General features: G+C 42.2%; 1 protein-coding gene across 23 annotated transcripts in view; it reads right to left on the bottom strand.

The window, feature by feature from the left end:
* The window catches only part of ADGRL3 (adhesion G protein-coupled receptor L3), a 508023-nt gene that overhangs the window by 8407 nt on the left and 475587 nt on the right, over nt 1-24029 (bottom strand). For 8 of the 23 annotated variants that reach the window (XM_027700297.1, XM_027700296.1, XM_027700302.1 and 5 more), the window contains 4 exons: nt 23886-23982; nt 8145-8273; nt 4734-4751; nt 292-2686 (listed from right to left, as the gene is read on the bottom strand). In XM_027700297.1, the coding sequence (XP_027556098.1) occupies nt 1881-2686; nt 4734-4751; nt 8145-8273; nt 23886-23982 (1050 nt within the window). In that variant the 3' untranslated portion in view covers nt 292-1880. Of the gene's footprint in view, nt 1-291; nt 2687-4699; nt 4752-6842; nt 7132-8144; nt 8274-10124; nt 10199-23350; nt 23586-23885; nt 23983-24029 lie in introns of those variants that run through there. The other 15 variants (XM_027700307.1, XM_027700308.1, XM_027700309.1 and 12 more) reach the window with 10 other exon arrangements.

The following is a 24029-nucleotide window of genomic DNA, read 5'->3' as shown; positions in this document are numbered from 1 at the left end:
ATCCGCGTGTCGTTGGCTACTTTATACAGTAGGCACAAAACAGACCTAGAATCACCTGCAACAAATGTCAACCAATGTTGTTCGCCCCTAAACAGGTACCACCAGCCTGATATTTCTAGTCAGCCATAGCTGCATAACCTTTGTGCTTAAATTGCTCAGCTTAGGCCTCCTTTCTTTGGCATTGCTCGCCCATGCCATAAAGGAGTGGAGACTCATACTGAAGACAGTAATGGAGAGAGGAACAACAACAACGAAAAAAAGAGAGATTAATTGTACAGTACATACATACAGTATCTTCTAAATCGTGATCAGTTGTTTATTGGTTGGCAAACAAGCTTCACTTTTACAACAAATATTAGTAATGAGGTCATTCAACTGTTGAGACCGTACAAAATGGATCATAAATTAAAAAAAAAAACAGGAAAAAAAAAGAAGAAGAATTCATACTCCGTGCTGCTAATTTACCTCCAGAAAGCCTATGTTACTTAAAAATCCTGTCAAATAAATAAATTTCCTGTTAGGAAAAATAATGAACAGAAGACTTTTTATTAAAAATCACTGCAAAGTACTTTTTAGCTCACTACGTGTCAATCTATTTTCTTCTTAACCACTGCAGTACAAGTGCCTAAACCGGGACCAGACTGAGCCGAGAAGCCCTTTGCTCCTCCAGGGAAATGGCCGTCTCCTGTAGAACCCCCACTATGACTATAAAAAAACCCTCTCAGTCCCTGGATGTGACCTGATGGCCTGGCTGAGGGGCTACTTGCTTCACAGGATTATCATCATGATTGGTTGTGCACTGACAAAGAGGAAGTTTGCCCTGCTCTAGTCTGCCAAAAGGTCTGCTGGCAATATGCCAGCTGAAAAAAGTTATACAGCAAGGAAATAAAAAGATTGCCTTGGCTGAAAAGAAATGGTGATGGTGACTAAAAATGGTCCTTACAAAGTGATGTTTGGGGTTTTTTTTTGCCCAGTGAGATTTTTTTTTTTTACTGGGATGGGGAGGGGAGAAAGGGGAGGGGCAGTGGAAGAGACAAAATAAAATTAAAAAAAAAAAAGGAGTTATGAAAAACCTTGCTCCTACTGGTAGACAAACTTACAAGACCAGCACAACAGAAAAAAGTTCTTATTTTTTTTCCACTACATTAACAGGGACGCAAGTTCTGGAGGAACAGAAAGCAGACTATATGTGCAATGCTAGTATCTGTACATTACATAGAAATTGTTCGCTTCTCTTTTTCTGCCATTAGTTTTTATCATCCGTTAATACAGCAAAATGTAAAATATGCCTTTAGCACAGGATTCTAGGATTCCCTTCCATCTCATTAAATTTATGTTTTGTTTGCTCCCACAGCAAAGGGCGCTGCAGTGAAACCAAGTTGTGAGTGACCATAACCCATGATGTGATCTGGATTGGTAAGAAAGAGTTTTGCTAGCTTGTTTTATGCAGCGCTCCCACCTAGATGCGCCATCACTACTAGTTTCAAATGCACATTTTTGGCCTTTTATAATTTTTTTCCCTCTTAAATCAGGTCCTCGGTATTAAGAGCAACACAGCATCAAGGATTGTTTAAACAAACACGGCATAACTTGAGAAGGCCACGAAGTGTGCCGTTATCTATCTCTTTCATTAACATAATGAAGTCTGTCTGGAGGGAAGAAGGATGGGAAGATAAGGGGGGGGCGTGGGCAGCAGTTACTGTCCTCTCCGGGCCGGCCTAAAAATTCCAGTAAAAAAAGTCTGAGAATTTCCTTTTGAACAGCATGAAGATTTAGGAGTACACACAATATTACCACTGTTTGGATTAACTCAGAACAGTAAACCGAGCGTTATGGAGAGGCTTTTAGTTGTCTCTTTGCTGAATTTTTTGCTGAATCTTCTATAGACTAGTGACCAAGTGAGCGGGTCCTTTTGCGTTGCCGTCTGGGGGCGTTCCCTCTTTGTTTGGCGGGACTATAAAACCATCGCTGCTGCCTCGACCTAGCTGGTAGTAAGTGTGTAGCTGATGGACGTGGTTCCTGGAGCCAAGGTTGGGCATGCTTTTGTAGTAAACATCATCGGCATCGCCACCGCCGCTTTTGGTTGGTGGAGGATCGGTCTGGGTGCTGGCGGTGACGCTTTCTGTAATGGGCATGCCAGCCAGTGCGGGCATACTGGTGTAGAGAGAATCCCTGTTGGGCGACTGGAGGTCGTCCGTGTGCTCGTTGGTCAGCAAAGGGAAAAAGCTCTCACTGTTGTCTTGCGGGATGCGCCGCCGACTGTAGAGGTGGGGCTGGTGGTTGTCCGCCGAGTACACCCGGGGAGGCAGCAGCGGGGCATCCGACTCCTCATGGATGAGCTCCAGGCCCAGGCTCTCCTCGTGGGTGAAGGAGGTGGCGTCATCCAGCACGATGGCGTCGTCCTCGCTCCCACCGCCCACACTGTTGACGAGTTTGTTCATCAAGTTGCGGCTCTGCTCACTGGAGCGCTCATGGTTGTTCAGATAGGAAGGGATGTAGTTGGAGGTGAGTTCCTTCAGGATCTTTTTCTCGAGGGCATTCTCCGTGTGGTTGTACCCGCGGTCAAGGATTTGCACGCAGTTGCTGAGGTACTCGCCGCTGGCGATGCTGTAGCTGTTGCCGTGATTACCATTCAGTGGTAGAGTATCCGTGACACTTGTATCCCTGGCATTGTTCAGAAGCCCCTCTGAAAAACATTACACAAGAGAGGGTGACTTGTACAAACAGGACACTCATGCGGGACGTGCACACTCAAACCCCCTTCCTAGGCTGCCGCGGCTGCTGGGGCTACGCAGCAAAGGAGAGTGTCGCGGCCAAAACAGGAGGTCACAGCTCCGGCTAACCTGCTGGTGGTCAACGTCTTCCCACCAAAAAAAAAAAGGAAAGCACTGTCAAGTATGTGACTTCATGTGGCAACAGACAGCCGGAAGGATAACCTCTCCTGGCCTATATCTCCTACAACTCTTGTGCTTTACTCTATGTATTCCTGGGGAGCTGAAAAACAGATGACCCTCAGCTGGTCCAAATTGCACTGGCTCCAGGCGCTTTGGAGGAAGGGGGTAATTCCTCCCAGCTGAGGGAAAAGTATTTGCAGCCCAACCTTATCACTGCCCAAACTTTGGTTGGGAGTGTATCCTTCCTAGAGGAAAAAAATCTGTTCTCCCCTTTTGCTGCAGAGGCTGTCAGGGTAAAGACATAAGGCCTGAATGAAGGGATTCAGGGATCAGAAAGGCAGAGGTACAAAATGCTTCCTGTCCCAGGCTTTTTTGGAAGAAGGCTAAATGCCCTACCTATTCTGCCACAAGGGCACAAGCAAAATTATTTACTCCACACTGGCCAGGTGGGGATTTTCTAATATATTCAATGTTAGAGGCAGCTGTTTTGGGGTCTTGTGAAGCCTTTAAAAATTGCGCCTATTCCACTTGCAAAGTTAAAGCAGAGGGTTCAGTGGAGGGTACAACAAGTACCATCACTGACGTTATGGTGGGCTCAGGGGAACCTGCGAGGAGTAACAGGGTATCAGGGTGGCCCCAATCTTACTGCCCATTACATCTCCAAAGGTGTCTCAACACTGACAACGTAAGGCTGGAGCTCGGCTCTTTCCCAAAGATGGAGAAGTGCTTTGAGAGCAATGCCAGCATGAGAGGGCAAGGGAGAAGAAAATCAGGCCCAGCAGTTAAGCTACCACGTTTTCTTTTTTGGGATTCCTGGCCTCCTTGGAAGGCGTAAAGGAGTGGGGGGGCATGAAATAACTTATTGACCTTTCCACTAAGGGCTTTGGGCATTGCCCAAAACTGGCAAGCAACTCCCAGCAAGCCATGGTAGATCAGAAAAGCCATTAAACTGACAATTTCAGATGAACAGCTCATACCATGCTGAGTACATGGCATGTGTACCTTCTGAAAATACAGGATTCGGTCTATATCTGTGATGGAGTAGTTGCTGTATGTCAAGGGCTGGAAAGCACTGCTGAAGGCTTCTTATTGCTTTTGAGTGAAATGCCCCAAATGTGTTGGTCGCCATTTAGGTTTCTGAAGTTTAGAGGGTGCTTCTGTATCCTGTGTTCCCCAGCAAATGAGGGAGCTATGCCAAAAAATCAACTAGCCATCACAGATATAGAGCAAAGCCGTTGATTTTCATGGTGAAAGCTCTCCAACTGAGTCACGATGCTTGGGGAGAAATGAAAAGTGAGCATTTTGGGGGGAGGACCGTATGTAATGGGTGACAGGTACAACAGCATCTGTTTGATGGTTACGTTGAGTAACATATGCATTGAGGCACTGAGCACTGCGCTTCTGCTGCCAATGCATAGATCTGGGGTTTGGTGCAGAAATAAAATGGAGGTATTGCAGGTGAGAACAGAGTGGGGTTTGCAGTAAAACACGCCGTATAAAAATGCCATGACCTCGCAAATAAAAATGTGAAGTTTAAAAAAATATCATACACACAACTATATGAGAAACTGCACTGGGTAAATGATATCACAAAAATGAGAAATAAACAAAGAAAGCATCATCTAATCTCATCTATATATATATGTACGCATACATATATATATACACATACGTACATACACACGCATACACATATATACATATGTTTATTCATATTCTTTTGATTTCAAAACTGTGAGAATAATTTCCTTTATTAACTACATCATCTATATGTGATGCAATAAAAGTGAACTAAAAAAAATTACATTTGATATGCAATGTTTAGCTTTACTCCCATACTTGTCTCTCTGTAGGGCTCTAAACGACAGCATGAAGAAAAGGAAAGAAAAAACAACAAGTAAGCTTACAGCGACAGTAGGAGAAACATGAGTAAAAAGCAAATTGATGATATGCAGAAAAGAGAGTTAACGGAAATAATTTCCACTGCCCAGAATACATGAATTTGTTACAAGGTTTATTTCAGGTTAAAAATATTGACATTTTAGACAGAAAAAAATATTTTACGCGCAATATTCAATAGACTACATTTTTATTTTAAAAATTATCACATTTAAACCGTTTTCCAATGCCATTATAAAATGTTCAGCGTGCAACACAAATGAAGAAATAATGCCTGGAAATTTAGGAAAAGCCTAAAGCTCGTAACGGTCATGCTTGAAAAGACAGGCACTGTCACAGTCACTTCCAAAGTCTTAAAATGAATGGCTTTACTTACTGTTAGTTATAATAACCCCTGGCAGTTGAAACTGAAATCTGTTTCCTTGCTAAAAATGTTTTGCCGTCCATCCTTTGTAAGAGTGGTTTGTAAGAGTATGACTTTGTTCATCATGGGGCTGCTGGCACTGTACAGACTTTGGTAAGTCTGGATTTTATTTTAACCAAATACATGGCAAACTACATGGACTTTGCAAAAAAAAAAAAAGTAAGAGGAATAGTAGTTTGAATAATGGCATTGCTAAATGAAGCTATTGAAAAGAAAGGCTTAAAACAAGAAGAGCAAGAGCTTAAGATGAAGAGAGTGATAACGCTCAGTTTCCCACTTTGCAGTGGTCTGTGGTACACTGGGTTTTAACTAGAGCTTGTTAATGCTCATTAATGCTTGTTAATGCCTTTTCTCAAAATTAGTTCTCACAAAAGCTGTTGGGCCATTTATAGAAACTCCTGTGTTGGAGAGACCCTGCCAGTGTGTGTCCATCAGCTTCCAATGGCAGTGAGCACTCGGCCCCTCACCTACCACCTCCTCTTTCCTCTGTGTTGTGTGTCCTATCAAACAATCGCTTATGCCACTGGGAAATAGGACTTTGGCCTTTTAGGGTCTGATTCTCCACCTCTTTCCAAGGGTATTTTTTTTAGAACTTCCTGCTCCCAGTGATTCTTTACCACAGATGTGGCAGCTTCAGCTTAAGCAAAGATCATATTTTAAAACACATAACTGGGGAGGGGGAAAGAAATGAGTGGACCAGTTCAACCCCATTTCTTGAGAGTGCCCTGCCATGGGCAGCACCAGAAGTGGTATATGAAGGTGCAGAAAAAATCATAGCCTTAGTAATGTGGAATGAGTTAGTTGGATGATGTTAGCTAACAATTAATAAATTAATTTACTGATAATCACCGCATGCCAACCACAGCCAAGGCACACCCAGAGATGATCATAGCATCTACTTTTACAATACATTATCACCACTTTAGCATGCCTGCTTGTGCAGCATCTGGAAATCCCAAAGGACCCCCAAGGCCATTAGGCCTGGTTGATTTTGCTAACCTTCATTTCTGCTGTGAGAGCTCCTAATATTCACAGTTTTTAATTGTCCAGGGACAGTAACCAGTTTGAAAAGCAATAGCTACACCAGTTCTGCTCCCTCTGAAGTCAATGGCAAAGCTCCAGGGGCTTAAATGGGACCAGTATTGGTCCACTCTCTTCACTTCCCACGAATGAAGCCTGGATAGGTTTCTCTGTTACCCATATAGCTGTGTTGAACAGAATAACACTTGTAAAACAATGACCCTATTTTTGTGGAATAAAATGCTGTTAGCTTAGGTAACTGTATCAGAAGCTAGTATTAAAAATGAGAAGAACACATGATTATTAAAATACACATAAAACCTTTCTGTTGCTTTTCTGCCCAAGTCACTTGGGTTCAGCTGAGACACCCAGACCTGAACATGAGGACTTTTCTTAAGCCACATGATAAAGACCCCACATTACCTGCTGCCATTTGATTTAAAAGTCTCCCACACCTCAAAGTTATCATGTAAGAAACTAGTCAGAACATCAAAGCTCATTTTGACATTTGAGGTACACTTAAGTTGTTAAAATCCAGAGCATTTCATGCTTAACAGTAGCTCTTTTCTAAAAAAAGCATTCTTGGAAGCAAATTTATGGCACAAACTTAGCATAGTTAAGGAAATTAATGAACAGCAAAAAGGTCAAACACGTGTGCTTTTCTTGTGCTTTGAATGCAAATACTCCAGTGATACAGTTCAACATCTATTTCTGTCATGAACAATATGCTACCATATAGTACAAAGGGATTTTCCTGCTTGCATTATAACCATCGTTTTCCCTTCCTTGGGGATTCTTTACTGGAATGTGATGCCTTCATTGGGAACAGAGAGCTGACAGAGTGCTGACACACTTGCGCTTGAACGCAGTGTTACTCTGCCGTGATTCAGCCACCTTACAAGTAAGACAAAAAAAAATAAAAATCCCATGGAAGTGGCAGAGCAGAATGCAGCCACCGACAGACAGGAGCTGCCAGAGCTCCATGCTCCCCAGCTCCTCCTCAGGTCCTGCTTAAATGCTTCTGCCTCTCCCTCACAGAAGCATCAGGACATCAGCTTACAAACACTGTCCCTTCCCACAGACAGAGCAGAGACAAACATGTAGGTGACAACAGAGTGATTTCTATAGCAGAAACCTATGTTAGGTACAACTGACTCTGCGTGTTTATTTTCTGTTGCCAAAAGGAGGATATCAAAGAGCATCTAGTTTCCCTACACCTTTTTTCTATTATTTTCTTTTTCCTAATAGCACATATAAAACGTATTACTGCAAACGGCAAAACATTTCTTATAATATCTCAGCTCTGCTCTTTGGAGCTGACCTACACTCCTTGCTTCAGCTGTCATTTTTCTTAGAGATCAAGGGCAGTTTTGTTTTATTTTGCGTTTTTCTCCCTGCGCAAGCCAGTGCACTGCTGACCACATTTCTCTATGCCATTTCAAACAAGAGCAGCTTTGGTGGCAAAGGCCATTTTAGCTTCACTTACCTTCAAAGGTGTTCCTGTTTCTGAAATGAATGGTTTGACAAGAAAATGTGCTGACAACAAAGAGAGGAATGGATGCATTCAACAAAACACACACACACAAGACCAAAACAATAAAAAAGCAAGGAGACTGGAAAAAAAAATAAAAATCAAACCACTGTGAATGCTTTGAGTAAAACTGACGAGAGTCTTTCAAAGTGGATTTGATCGCTCATGGAAAAATAGCATCTGGAAGATGGAAAGATGCATTGAAATGAAAGGAAGGGGAAGGGATCTTTTTTTGTGCCCAGTTCAAAAAAAAAAAGTGTGTGTGCGTGGGGGGAGAAAAAGAAAAAAGGAATAAAAAAAAAGAAAGAAATGGGCCAAAATAAGCCACAGAAAATGGAATTCTCACTAGAAAAATTAGAGAGAAACTCCAGCACACCTTGTGCGTTGTACATGCTGACAGAAGGGTTGTTATAGACCGCCGATTCCCCGAGCAATGTATTATAAGGGTTGTTAGTGCCATGAGGACGAAGCAGAGCATTGGTTATAAGATGATTAGCCATGGCTCCTGGAGCAGCCCGATAGAAAGACAGAGAAAAAAACAACAAAAAAGGTCAATCAGGCAAATGTGGTATTAAAAAAAAGGGAAAAAGAACATTTAGAATGACAACAGTTGAAATAGTCCTGATTACAAGCAGCCAGCTAATTAGACTCGGAAAACTGTATGCCACTAAAGCAGAACAGATGTTACTGACGATGCACAAATCCAAACCAATGCAAAAGAAAATGTATCAGAAAGCGGATAAGCTACATTTATGGTGGTTTCCCAGTCGCTTGGAGTGTAAGCAAGGCTGCACCCACATGCTTGCTACAAAGAAAGAAAGGAAGATGGCAGCCTACACAATGTGGGGGGGAAAAACTCTCCGGAAAGTGCCAAATGAATAAAAAAATATATATAATGACTAACAGACAACAGCACATTCAACTCCCACTATGTGCTAGAATCTCTTTTACCAGTCCTTCGCAACACATCTAAAATCAAAAAAGCAGAATTAAAGAGAAAGGATGGAGAAAACAGCTTCTCCGAAGGCTCTCAAGTGTTTATCAGAGAGCAGTTGTTCCTCATGTCTAAGAGGGCAAGTTTCACTTCAGCAGCTTCTCTGACACCACCATCAAGAACATCCACAACCACCCAAATCCATCCTTGAAGGTGAGAGTACTGCAGCTCCATCGGGCATTTCTATCAGGAATGAGAGTGGCCACAGAGATAAATGTTTCAAGGCTCTCTGTGTGCCCCGCAAACACCTTGTTTCCTCATTCTTGGATCTCTTTGTTGCCGTTTCCAAGCTCTCAGACAGCAGTTGTCTTTGGCTCTTTGGTTTATCTTTAGGAGATGCAGGCCTCTGGACTTGAGCTTTTCAGGATCATCACAGCTTGGAAGGCAGCTGCCAAGACCTACCTTGATTCCTATCATAGGCATCAACCCATGAAACAAAGTCTGCCCAACCACCTTTTAGATACCTACAGGATGAAAAAAAAGCCTTAAGCCCTGGCTTTGAATCTCTTCTAGTATCCAAAGATAGGACTGAATTCAAAAGCTTGCCCTCAGGGCCATTCTCACTGCCGTCAGTAGAGATCTAGAACAGGAATACTCCAGGGCAACCATGGTTTTTAACCTCCAGGAATAAACTGTTAAGACAAAACACCAGGAAAGTAAGTAATTGGTGGGGCAACTAGAGCTAGCTAGGACAGGACTGTCAGAGGGTTCAGGTGACCTGGCTGTCACTAACATCTGATAGCCTAAACCCAAACAAGTAACTGAAAAGCCAATCCTCAAGCCCAGTAACCCTGGCAGAAATGCCTTTGCCAATGTCTGGGGCATGGAGACCCCATCTGCCGCTTTTAGGTGTGGAGGAGGTGGCCCTGTGCTGTGGTGAAGGCTGTCTTTGCAAGGCACGTGGGGCACTGGGTATAATCTCTTCTCTGCAACTCATTACCTGATTTTTCTTTCCTTTGCATTCTTGTTTTTTTTTTTTATTTTGGATGGTGTTGCTGAGGATATATAAGCCTCAAGGCTCCCTTAGCGGGGAGTTCTCTGAAAGCTCAAACCTTATAATTATTTACAGAAAAGCAAAAACTGGTCAAACCTAAGGCTAGGTGGAGGCCTCCAGAGCTGCCTCCTGCAGTGCTTGTATGTAGGCCTGGGATGGCACTTCTCTGTGTCTGCAGAGGTAGAGGAGTCTTACCTCTCCCTCATCACCCCCAGCCCTTCCTAGCCCCTGGCATATGGCATTAGCAGATCACTTAATTGGTCTTTTGAGCACAGGACAAAGTAGAAGGCGGTGCTGTATGGGGGCTGCATGCCAGGGAGTCTCCTCGATACATGCAGCTGGAAAAAAAAGACTTGTTTTTCTCTCACCTGATATTTTTGTCTATGCTGATGGAAAGCAAGAAGAGCTGCTGTGTTTGGAAATAAGGAAACAAAGCTGTCTCCTGTAAGAAAACATTATATGAATGCTTAACTAAGGAACCTTGAATGTAACTAACAGGTAAACGAGTCAATTCTTTCTTTATGGTAATGTGTTTTCTATCAATCTCACATACATCTGGTATGAGGGACTGTAGGAACCATTTCTTTTCTTGCACTAGTTTTACACCAGTGAGTTCTAAGTCCATTAAAATTGTTTCTGCTTTCATCCCACTTTTAATCAAGCCGGGCCATAAAAGATTCAAAAAGGGGCTCACTTTTATATAGGTAATGAGAACGTCCAGAGTTAATGCCAGCCATAAACTCAGAAGTGATATAATCCTCCCATCTGAGATTTAACCCAATCTCCAGCTCAGTCTCGATGAGATTTGATATGAAGAATATACCCACAGTGGTAAATGCCAACTGCCAGAAAGAGCATCTCACTCAATATATCTGTGGCCTGATCTGGTCTAGTGAACCCAAGCAGGCAGGAACAAGCTGAGCTGATCCCACCATGGCTGGGCAGGTCAAGCTGTTTTGCATGAGGAATGGCCTGTGACAAGACAGAAGGGATCAATCTGTGTCAGCAGTTAACACTTTGCTCACCTACATTTGCCAGCGTGGTGGACTCTGAAGTGAGCTGAATTCACACAAGTAAAGCTCTTTCTGGCTGTCAAAAACTAGATAGTTTCTGGTAACTTTTAATACAGATACATGATTCTGACAATAAACTTGGCAAAAAAGGTTGAAAATCCAGAATAAATAGGTCATTTTTGCTCTCTCACGTATGTCAAAGACAGGGCCTGGTACAACAGCCACCCATTCCTGTATGCAGCTACTGAGCAAAAGTAATGCATCTTCTGCCTTCCTCTCCCTTGACTACATTAGATTTTTTATTTACTGATCAAGAAGCCACTTTCAATGGCAGTGCTGAGTAATTCTCCTGTAATTCAGCTGGTGCAAATCCAAAGCAAACTCACTGCTAACATGTTCAGCTACCTTTCAATACTTTTAGAAACCCAGCTGGGCCCCAAGCACTCTGTAGTAGGTTTCCATCATGGTGGGCTGGCAAACTTCATACTCTATGCATGCCACAATAACTGTAACTTTGGCATCTTAAAAACAAGATGATATGTACCCTGTATACATGAATTTGGGCTCATTTCTCCCTAATTGCTTCTGAGCAGCAACATTCCCAGCCTAAAAGGGTGCTAAGAGAGAAGGACTGCATCTAGGCTCCAAGAAGCCTACAGTTAAAGCTTTAGATAAAACAGTAATATACCAAAAAAATCCTTGTTATTTAGTTTCTCTTTCCCAGGAGGGAGAAAGAAAAAGGTAATACCAGCCATACATTTAAGTATCATCCTGACTTTTTCATAACACTTTATCATTGCTATAGCAACCAAAACGACTATTAGGAAGAGCGGATTAGGTCTGCACATGAGGCACAAACAGAAGGAGCAAGTAGACTACCAAACTATGACCTCATTTGCACAAGAATAGTCTTGGTAATAGAAAGCCAACAAAAACCCAATAAAGTAAGCATGGGATCCTAGTGGCATGCTCTCCCAAAACACTATGAGAGAAAGCAAAGAGGCTTATTCTGCAGTCCTGTATGTGAGTGTGCGATTGCAAAGGTCAGTGCATTCCCAGGGACCCAAAAACCAGAAAGATCAGGGCTGTGAGTGCCTGTTGACCACCTTGAGTCTTCTCCCTGGCCGAATGCTCTTGGGATGTGACCCCTGGCAGCTGTCTGGCTCAGTGTTGGCCATGAGCCTAATATCCTCAGCAGGCAGCAGTTATCATCGTTTATTTTTATTTATTCACTTATGGCTTGATCCTCGGCTCTCAGCATCTGTGGTGCAACGTAGATCTTTCCCAAAAAATTCCACAGCCTTGTGTCAACCTTGCTTTCCTACATTTCACCAATAATAGTCCCTATACAAATCCCTCTTCTGCTGTCTCCTGAAGCGCCTGAGCCCAGCACATAGCCACCACTCTTTATTTGCCTTAGTTAGGGTAACTGCCTTAAATCAGCTGTGCTGGAACACCCTTGGTTCTGCTAGTCAAAGGTACCATAGTGAAAGCAAATGCATTCTGTTTCCAAACCCCTATCATGCTGTATATGCGTGGAAGCATAAATTTGGGGTTGAAAAAAGACAGAGCTTCAAACCCTCGGGTTCACCTGGGCATCCATCTCCTTTTTCAGTAAGATGAGATCATCACAACCAGCAAACATTTAACAGCAGAACTCACACCTCTACAAAATATTCCCTACAACCACACCAGTACAACTACAGCCCTAAGCCTCCTTGTTTCCACTGGTATTCCACGAAAACTCAGCACAAAACACAGCTACTCTGATATCCAAAATTACATTCAAATTAAGGTTTCTGGAAATGCCAGTGCTCAGTTCAAGATTTCCTGATGCTGGATCTCATCAAGTGAAGGATCTACAGGCTGTGATCACAAAGAAAAAGGAAGGATATTCTTTCAGAAGGCAACTATTAGCTGGATAACACGCAGACACTCCTGTCCCTCTCACAGCATTCAGCAGTCCTCATGATTCAAGTCCTGCAGATCCAATCTTACTGGATTTAAAAAGCTATGAGAAGGAATGGCCTGTGCTCAGGGTGCAGTGGGAGATCTGGAGGGTTGCATTTTTGACTGGAAAACTGAGAAAAACTGTTTAGAAAACCAATCAGGACAAAGAAAATGAAAATCCCACAATTTTTATCATCACGGTAACCACACACAAAGGATTCAGACAGCTACAGTTAGCTGCTTTCTGTGGCTACGAAAGTAGGTATTATTTTAATGACAGTATGCAACCAAATGGTATCTTTTTCTTTCCTTTCTAAGGTAGAAATTGACTTCCTTGATGTGGGACACAACACTGAATGTAGCAATAATTTTTTGGAAGAGATTACTGTAATGACTGCAATGGGAAAACTGCATCTGGTTAAACACAAGTATGGTTTATCCACTCGCTGAAAGCAAAGGATGAAAATTATGATGACAAGTACACATTGCCAGACTCTAGACTGCATCATTCAGGAACAAAATTCAAATAATTTCTTGTAGGCAGCTGGCTGACAAAGCCCCACAAAGACATTTAGGTTATTTACCTTGAATCATCTGCATGGTCTACCTAACTGGAAAGGAAATGGATCTAACTGCCCCTCCTGACTTTCTGAAAAATACTGTCATTCTGCATGGCTCTGCCTGGCTGAAAAGGGCTTGAGGAACACTGCTTTAGCTGGGATCATCTATCTGCACAGGTAACACCACCATCATGTATCTTCTTTGATTTCTGGTCCTTTCAATTGCACACCAAAATCAGCTATGTGCATTTTAGCACGAGATGGAGAGATTTCCCCCACTGCCCAGGAGACATGGCAGAAGTGCAGTTTTGCTGAGAAAGAAGACCAGACCAGTTTACAAATTTAATTGCACAAACTAGTAAATCAAATGAATGCTTAAAAAATGTCCACACAAAATCAGTATTTTCCCAATGAAATGTTTTCCCTTTTTGTTCCAAAAGAGTGGCTTGTATGAAAGCTTACTTTGACTTTTTTGCATTATGTTTTTTTTTATTAGAGTAGAAACAAAAATAGTTTAGAAAAAGCACAGCTGAGTAGTAACAAAATGTTTCATTGCCTCTGACACAGCAATCTCAAAATGTAGATTTTCTTGGGCATCTTTGTTTGTTTCAGAAGAAAACATATGTACTATTTTTGCTCAACCTTAATCCTGTTAATAGTCTCTCTGCACTGATTTCAGTCTGTACATTCTGGCTGGTTCTGTACATCGCTTAGTATCAACTTATTCCATTTTACTCTCAGTGAAACAAAATACATTCAAAGTAGGCTTGTAGGAGTCAAAGCTCTAGTTTCTTTTATAGCTTTTCTTCCTAGCATTCCATAGTGTCCTGTTCTTAGTTACAGGTACAGTTTTCAAGTATTTAAAGAATCCTGGTCTTCCATGTGTTTATTCCAACAATGAATGCAATTATGAAAAGTGAAATCACACATATTTGCTGCAGGACAACAGGTATTTTCAGCATTTTTACTAGTTCCCTTCAACAAACACTCTGACATTTAGATTTATCGAGCTGTGTTCTTATAATAGCCAACAGGATTCAGTTAATAAACTTCAATAAACTTCCCTATTAAATTTCTCTCAAATAGGTTTGTTGTCAGTTGCAGCATCTAATCTATTCATTGTGAAGCTATTAATACTGACTGCAGTGAAATGGAGTTTCAGCAAATTAGGTTGTTAAGCTCTGGGCCATCTTCTGCCAAATGAAACATCCCATGCTTTTATGCAGAGACGGGAGCGAAAGTATTTCTTTGCCCCTTTTTCCCTTCCTTTCTTCTGCAACGATTTCAGATGACAAACCTCTGCTGGATTATAATCTGCAGGCCATGTTCAAAACACACAGTTAGTCTAAATCGATTTATAAATATTTGCTCCCTTACAGATTCCTTCTCAATTGACCCAGGATAAGGCATTTCTTTATACCACCACTACCCCTTCCAAGGGTTTATAGCTTGACTCTACCTCGACTATACAACCGTGTATTATCCCTAATTGTTCCTGTTTATGATTATTTATCACTAAACCTGAGCTCTTATCCAAGATGTGCAGAGAGTCCTGCCTATGGTGGAAATTGGATCATGGTTACAGGAATCTATATAAGCAGCTATGCTTTCTTCCTTCCTCCTTCACAGTCATCATATTAAGACTGCTCTGCAGCAATACTTTGCCAGATCTAATACTCCCCAAAGCCTGCTCTGATTTCAGAAATTGCCTTGCCCTTACTTTTCCTCTTTAAAACTGATCCACCTAATGACTGAACTTCCAATTATATGGCTGTCAATCCTAAAATCAAAGCCAGTTCATAATATCTCCCAAAGGAAGAATGTCATGTCACTCACTGAAATCACTGCAACAAATCTCAGTTAACTCAGTTCCAGGCAGCGGAGAGGCAAAATAAGCCAGAGAATATCAACAATGGAATTACTTTTGCACGTAGGCAGAAATAGGAATTAAATTCCCTAAGTTTTGATCCTTGATGCAGAAAATCATAATTTTCCTAGCATGAAATGTACAGTTGATTGGGAAAAAAAAAAAAGGAAAATGAAAAAAACAGCAGAAGTAATTTGCTATTCCGAAAGGCTGATGAATTTCAACAGAAAATACTTCTCTGCTGTCATCTACCTGGAATCTCTCTCTACTTGATATGTGATTTTCAAGATGGGTCATTTTGAGGCCATTTTGCTGACATTTAGCCAAACCAACAGGTGCTTAACAGGGTTGCAGAGATTTATGTCTTAAAACCAGCAATCCCTCATGACTGATTCGGCATGTGGACTATTCCCACCAAATACGCCCTCCATCTGGGCAATGGGCCCCAGGAAGGGGTATCCATGGGGTCAGGGGAAGATGATCATGTCTGTAAGAGTTACACGAGGGAACAGAAGAAGCAGAGGGGCATGGGGGATGAAAACAAAGGGCTTCATTAGGAAAATGCCAGTGGTGGTGCAAGGGGGAGGTAAAGGAACAGCCTCTACACCGGGTAAACTGAAGTTTTTAAGTCCTGATATAAATCGGCTATGCTACTTCTTTTGCAGTCTCTCCCTGGTGTTGTGAGCACTAATACAAGCATCCATGGCTCTGGGACAGCAAGAACTCTTGAACACCAATCTGTCCAGAGAAGAGCAGAAATTGCAGGATTCAAGCAACTATGGCAGGATGAGATGCTAGAAAACAGCCTGTAGGCTTGCTCTGGATTAGCAGAGAAGTGACACCAGGGACTCTCCCCTGCTTCTTAGCCATTGATTTCCACGAAACAGCCAGGGGACACTTACACACTTCTGAAAACCCCCTAGACTGAAAAGAAACAGAAACTGAACTTGTAATCATATTCCAGAGGGGGGAAGAGAGTGGCGTTGCTGTTGCTGTTTGTGGCTAAACCAGGGACCTCCAGGTTCCAGGACTGATGAATCACTTGAAACAAAGAATAAATTTCCCAGGACTGTGGGCTTTGCAGTGGGCAAGGAGATGCTCAAGGGCAAGGATTGCTGCATCCCTCAGGTTCATGAAGCACCTTGCCCCTGCCAACTCAGCAATGGTGAGCAAGGACAGTGTTAGGCAGTGACATCTCTCAGTACTCTGCACAAAGGGACAGGTTCTTGGCAAAAGTGTTCTGTCTTTAGTTTTAAAGCAATGATGATGAAGAAATGAGATCGGCACATTGGCAGATGATGGTCTCTGAACAGTCACTGAGGGGCCATCCAAAGTTCAACTTTGAGAAGTCCTCTACATTTATGTCCATCGAACCCTGAGCATCACTGAAAACAGAGTACAAAGCATCTAAAGCATCTCGAGGGGGAGTTCAGACACATTTCTTGCTCCACACCACATCCCCAGTTGTGCAGTGATGGTACTCACAAGACCAAAGTGTCTGCAGAAGACAAACACCTTTCTTTAGTCCAATTGTTTTTGAACAGTTTAGTGCTCAGAAAATAAAAATAATACAAAGTATTTTTATATCCATGAATATTCCGGTGAGTTCCCTCTAGGCATCTGCAGATGTATTCATGAACAAGGCATGTGGGACATCCTGTGAGTCCTCTGCACTGAACCTGCCTACCCCAGTATTGCAACAGGAACAAGAATAAATGGGAAAAAAAAGTCATCACTAACTTTGCCTGCCAACATGCATGTCGGTATAACCACAACTCACTAATATAAAATGGAGTCCCCACACCCTAAAATGATCTCTCTGAAAGACATGACATGAAAGCTGACTGACTTCACAGGAGGAATGGGGGCATTGTTTAGTGCTAACTTTAAAAGGAAAACAAATGGAAAGACAACAAAGAAAGTATTCATTCTCTAATATCTTTAAGCCATAAGAAGAGCCATAGGTGTTACTCAGAGCAAGTAAGGAGTGTTTAGACAGACTGTGATAGATCAGTTGATGGTGCTCTCTGAATATCCTATCAAGCTGAGTAAATGCATTTCCACCTCTCCCAGAGCTTGGCTGCTTGCTATTTGTTTTATATGCAACATAGATTCAACACAAATCTATCATACTAGTCCTATCAATCCATCAAGGAGTGAACAAGCATCTTGAGAAAGACTGATGCATGACAACAACAGTGCTTCCACAGTCCAAATTTCCATCCTCTCTCCACTTTATCTAGGCACCAGCAGCCAAGGGGCAGCATGGCAAACAGGTTATAATGAGTTGCAATTGCTCTTTGAAGTGTACCAGGGATGGGGTTTGAGATCCCTGGAGGAATCAATTTCTGCTCCTTCCTCTTCTTTCTTTTTTGTCTTTCTCCCCTGCTTGTCTGTGCTTTTAATTACACCAACCTCTAGCCTGTTTTTACTGCTGTATTGCCAAGTTATGTCCAGACCATGACACCCACCACCCCTGCAGACAGCTAAACTGAAGTATCTTAATCTTGCAACACTGAGATACATCCAGTGGTCCACACCTCTCAGCAGAGAGGGCAGATTTGGGGAGAGAGACCCAAACCTGACTCACTGCTAAACTGCAGCTTTCATCTTCTAGAGTGACAGTCTCCTACCCAAGCAAGAATTTAACCCACTGTGTTTTCTAAATAAGTGCTTCCTAAAAATGCAGGATAATACAGTCACCTGAAGATAATTTAAAACTTCACCCACACTCCCTGCAACACACACAGTTGTCCCTGCTGAGTTCACAGCGCAGATACGATTTCAGCCTGGAAATCACAGCTTAATTATATTTTTGGGTGGGTGGAAGGAATTTGATGGGAGATTTCATTTAGGAAACAGTCAGGTCTCGGTTGGGTTAGAAATCAGAATATTAATGGTCTTCATTTTAATTTTCCTCTCTGACTCAGATTCCCACTGTTTGAATTTGAGCTCAATTTGTTCTGTTCATTATGAAGAAATCCACATGAATTTGACATTAAACTGATTACCTCTGAAAACAGTAGCAATAATTTCCCTTTTTCCTGTGTGTGTTTCAGATTAAGTCTTTGTGGTTGATATAAAAACGCAGGGGAGAAATAATAAAGCAAAAGGAAATCAAGTATTTATTCTGGAAGGCTACTTAAAAGAGGAAACATGCAATGACACTTATGCATTTGGAAGAAAAAGCAAGGGGCAGGGACAAACAATACCCTCATTTCCATTTCCCACTTCAGCCTATTTTCATGGGAATAAACAGGGGATGAATACGGCTTTCCTAGCCAGGAATAATCTCTGGTGTGCCAATAGTGGGGATCTTAGGGCTTTGTGATGTTTTACTGGCATGCTCCCTCATGAACAGACCCTTAGGGCCACAAGGATGAATTTGTATTTAAGACCTACCATCCTTCAGTAAGAGTTGCCAGAGGTCCTAGGCTCCAATCTGCAAGAGCTGTTGAGGTTCTTATGACCCCCATAGGCCTTAGCGGTCTCAATGAGACCCATCAGGGACCCACACCCCTGTTTGGCCCTGGGCACCCAGTCCTTGCCTAGTGTCTGTCTCCCTGGACCTGTACTGTAGCTCAGTTTCCAGCCCTGTCTCTGCCATGATCTGGTCTGGGCTGGAGCCTTGACCTAGTTCATCCCCTCATCTTGTCCAGGGCTGTCAGCTCTGCCTTCTGGCTTAAGCCCCCGTGGCACCATGCCCCATCAGAGAGGGTTTGGCTTGTGCTTGACACCTCTCAGCTCTCAACTCTTCTCCATCATGAAACAGTTCTGCTCTTACAGCTCCCTGATGTTTCTCGTCTTTCAGACGAGCGGAGCAACAATGTAAACCACCAAGAATCCCTCCAGGGGACCTCCATGGATGAGAATGGTGCAGATGGTAAGCAGTGCTTTGGGGAGGAGTAGACGTAAAGCATATATGCACATAGACAAAAGAAAAGAGGTGCACATGTTCCTGTTTGTATAGCAAGACTTCTGTTTGAATAAACTATTAAACTTGCTGTCTGGTGTGTAAGCCAAGACTCAGAGCATTACAATGGGAGTACGGCACTTGACCCAACACAGACTCCTGGAGTAGTTTCCGTTTTCTATGAAATCTGGTGGCTTTACCCCTAGGCCATTTATTTCCCTGAAGACAGAAAAACTATTACGATATAGTAAGTGTTTGCTATGAATGAAGTCATAGCTCCCCTTATCTGCAAACCTGAATGAATATACATAACTCCATCTGTGCATTTTCCTATAACAAGGCACTGCCTTGGACCAGTGACAAAGTCCTTGGTCTCTGCTGCTCTTGAGCCTCACCAAAACAAGGAAAATTCCTTTCTTTAAAGGACAAATTCTATTTTCCCGCTGGTAAAAAAAAATAAATCACACACCTCGCTCTGCCCCTAACTTGAAAATGCAAAGGGTAACAGAGTACCATATAGTTCATGATGATTTTTTTTCTCTCTCACTTTCCTCATATCTAAAGAGAGACAGTAATTACTGTATTGCCTCTCACCTAAGACATGGATAAAAATAGGCTGGTGTCACATGGCTGTTTCATGCTATGACTGCTTGTTTGCAAGGCTGGCTGAGCTATCCAAGTACTTTTTGACACTAACACTCCAAAGGTGCAAACAGACCCATTCCTCACGATCCTGAGGTGGCCAACTGGATGTACCCAAAGCTTGGGCCTATGCTGCAATATCAGGGCTCAGCAGTGCTCATGCTTACAGCTGTCCCCCGTCCTCTTGCCATCTGTGCCATGCTGACAGATACCCCGATTTCTCTCGCTGGCTCCGTCTGTGGGCCCAGCACAGGTCCATGATTAGATTAACAAAACACAAGTACAGCAGAATTGGAATAAGAGTGATGCTGTTTATTGCTTTTAATCTCTAGCTCTTTTTAGAAACTGTCCTTAGCCCAACAACCAAAAAATCTGCTGTTACAACCAAGCAGTCATCTGCTCCACTTTCTCCTCATGAACTTAACACAAAGGAAAACTGTCTGTTGTTTTCCTTCATACATTCCACTTTTCAGCCTTCAAAGTAATAAGCTTTAGCAAATAGTCCACCCTACACGCATCCCTTTTGTTCTAACGCATCTCTTTTGTTCTAGTTTTACAACATTGCACCCAAGTGCCTGTACTAGGACCACATGCTAAACACCCTACAGGCAAAAGGAAATTTCATTTTTTCTACTCATGAGGTAATCAGCTTGGTTCAGCTTTTACGCTCCTGAAATTTTCAGCACTGGGAAAAGAAATGCAGAACACAGGTTGGATGTGAAATAGATGGCAAAAATATACAGTCACACCCATTCTATGAAAAATTGGGCAAGGTTGCAGAGTGGGAGTGCAAGGAGCAGAAATCTACCCAGATCCTGAAACTGAGACCATGACCATGGGGTGGACAGGCATGCTCTTCATTCAACAGTAGAAGAGGAAACCCATGGCCAGTTTCTGTTCCCTTCCTCCTGATTTCAGTGGTATAACAACTCCAAATCCACACCACTATTAAGCCATAATGAGCAACAATGGGAAACAAAGCCAGACATATTTTTTACTAATCCATAATTAGATGCAACCTTCAGGAAATATCTGAAATAGTCTTGTATGCCTTAGGATAAAGTGAGTATAGTTTTCATTACAGAACACATTACATCAGGCAAGTTTGGGGTTATGCCTGAAATTCCTGGTATGATAAATGAGAATATGAAAAATAACATTATGATTAATTACTTGGGGGGGGTGGGAATAGTAGATAAAAGAGGATATGAAGCTGAAAAGAGCCATAAACAGTGTCATATCTGCTAAATCAGAAAAAGACATAGCTACATGTCTAAAGGAGGGATGCACTAACACAAACATCATCTTCCAGACTGATGCCCAGGAGCTTCATGAAGGAAGAAGAGGGGATGTGATGTCATACAGAGATGCTGGCCATCATACAGGAATATGGATAGCTAGAGCAATCTTGCCTGGGATGTTATCATGTAGCAGGAGGGTGCAAATATGGTGAATGATATCAGGGACAAAACAGATTTAAGTGAGAAATTTAAAGACACATCCAGCTGGAAGATGTCTCACTGCTTTCTGCTCTCACAATAGAAATATGAAAACTCAGCACTGGTCCAGGACATGGAAAAGTGGAGTCGGGTCAGGACCTGGATGATAGGGTGGTTCTGGGGAGAAAGGATCATTTTCTCCCTGTTTTAGAACAGAGGCTGCTGTCTGAAGGCTCTGGGAAAAATGCCAGCACAGACAGAATGTTTTACTTGGGATAATACAGATACTTTCATGCAAAAGGTGTCTAGGCTGGGAGGGCTGGAAAGGGATTTTTGAACAGGTATGCAAGCTTGTTGTATCAACCTCAGGCAGGGAAAGATTCTGACCATACAACTCAAGGCTCCCACTTCAACCCCCTGAGCTTTTATTGCATGCTTGTAAATAAAACATTAATGAAACAGCTCCTTTAAAGATGGATATATATTTAAATATTAAGAAGAAGACAACTGTGAAAACCGCAGTGCCCCACTGCTCTGTTCACATTGCAGCTCTCTGGAGAGTTTTGTCTGAGCAAAGCCCTAAGACCACAAATGTCGCTTTTCAGCTGAAATAAACAGGATAAAGAGAGAAATACCTGGAGCCCTGTGCAGCTGGGATTACTGTTGATGTCAGGTGCATTTTCCATATGGATCTGACCACCTGCTGCTTTGGAGATGCTATTTCCCAAATAAATGTTTTTAACCTCCACTTTGCAAATACTTCTAACCAGAAAAGAAAAAAAACCCCAACAACACTAAATATTGTGCCTGCCTGTGTGAAAAAGAGGGAGGATAACCCTGCATAATAGTACAACTTATCCAAGTCACTTCAGTGTTCCACCTAAAAGGTTTCCCTTCCAAGATAGTTATCAGGCTGCTTCTGCAGTCAGTAGAGAGATCCAGGCCCTCCAGACGATTCATCTCATCCAATGTTACACAAGGAAAATAGCTGGATGAAATCTGCTTTGAAGATGCCTCCCCTGGCAGTTCATTTCCCAACTGACCTTTAAATAACAGGCACATCTAGTAACAGGCTCTCACCACACTGGGGTGAAGATTGCCCACTTGAAACCTCTTCACAGTTTTCCCAATTTATGGTCATAATTCCTGCTTTGCACGGAAAAAAATGTACAACTGAAAAAGAAGAGATATCTTTCTTTTGCTGACAAGCCCAGAAGATCCTTTTTGCTAAAGCATATCCCTTGGTAGCCTCAGTTGCATCACAGAGCAAGTCAACTTCTGTGCTAACTAAAGGAGCGAACATTTTATGCATAACACATTTTGGTTTGCCACTGAGACAGAGCAATGGATGGCCAAGGGAAACTGGCACTTGCTGTAATCTTTGTGTGACAACTGATTCCCCTCTGTATTAAACCCAGAGAAACCTGGCTGGTGCTCTCCAGTCTTTAATACAAAGACAGAGAGACATGAGGACAATAAATGTGGATAAATCAGGCATTTGCAGTAATGGTATCTTTTAGTCAACTTTATTAATGAATCTTCAGTGCAAAGTGAAATTATCCCAGGACAAAACCACCAGCAAGTTGAAGTACAGTACATTTCCATATTAACTACACTGCCTTCCCCTTTGCATTGATTTGGGCAATATATATAATGTTCAGAGAATGGAATCATATGCCCCTAGTTCCCCAGTACTCAGTAGCCAATATTATTAATAGCACAGTCAAAATCTTTCAAGCTTATCCTCAGGCAAAACTGACCCTAAAGTCAGTGGAAATTCTGTGGTGAATAAAGACTGAATAAGAACCAAAGTCCCAACTCAATTCTCAGTTGAGATTTGCAGATCAACCATCAGGACTGGAAATATGTTCGATTTTTATCATCATGAGAGAACAGCTGGGCCCAGTAATGCCAATTCTACCCCCTCTTAATTCCAGCATCAACTGGGCAGATACACAAAACAGAGTTTGGAATCTGGTTGCTCAAGGTTAAACTATAAAGTAATTGTACTGGAGAAGAAAGAAAGCAATTTCTGAGGCTCTTTTTCTGGTATTCCTTTACCTTAGCTTTCCTGCAACTCCCTGAAAAAGACTTGGTTTAAAAAAGCTGTTCAGATTTCCTCCAGTGCCAGACACCACATTTTGTTTGGCATATACATTTCTGATAGCCTTTCCACCGCAGATGTCTATAAAGTTCACATCAGTCAGTTCTTCAAACTAGGTATATTAACACCAACACAGACAATTTTGTTCCAAGCACAGTTTCTTCTTACGTCTATATTCTGCTGCTCATTTTTGCTTCTGTAAAGATGACAGTATTGCTACATATCCAGGACAATCAGGACTCTTGTGATGCTTAACACAGACTGTACAGTGCTGTAATGGCCCATTTTCACGGTCAGCAATGAGGCCTGACACATCAGCAGCTTCTGGCACTAGCAGTTTGCTGAGGGAAAGGGGAGATTTCAACTTCATTTCATTTCTCTTTTTTGCATTTCCTAACTTCTTTCCAGAAATGACAATTCTTGAAAATGCACATGTAGAAATAAAAACAGAAAAGAAAAAAAAGGCAACAGCCACCATAAAACCTCCACCCAGTTATCACTGTAACATTTCTTAGATGGGAAAATAGGGTCCAGTGACATTTGAGGTGAGGAGGAAAAGGTAGGGGGGGAAGGGGCCACACATTTCAGACTCCCTTAAGCCATCACAAGAGTTAGAGATATGAAAAATAGTTTATAATTACCTCTGTTGAGTGAAGCTGAACTGTTTATATCTCCAGTAATAAAGGAAGACTCGGACTGCTTTCGAACTGTGTCATTCCACATCCTACGAATCCGGCTCTGAAGAGGGATTGAACCACAGCAGGTAATGAATTTTTAGCAGTTGC

This window comes from Neopelma chrysocephalum, unplaced genomic scaffold, assembly GCF_003984885.1.
Source record: "Neopelma chrysocephalum unplaced genomic scaffold, ASM398488v2 Primary Assembly neopelma1_146, whole genome shotgun sequence".
Lineage (NCBI taxonomy): Eukaryota > Metazoa > Chordata > Aves > Passeriformes > Pipridae > Neopelma > Neopelma chrysocephalum.
Note: the sequence above shows the minus strand (reverse complement) of the source record. Positions and strands in the feature narration are given on the sequence as shown.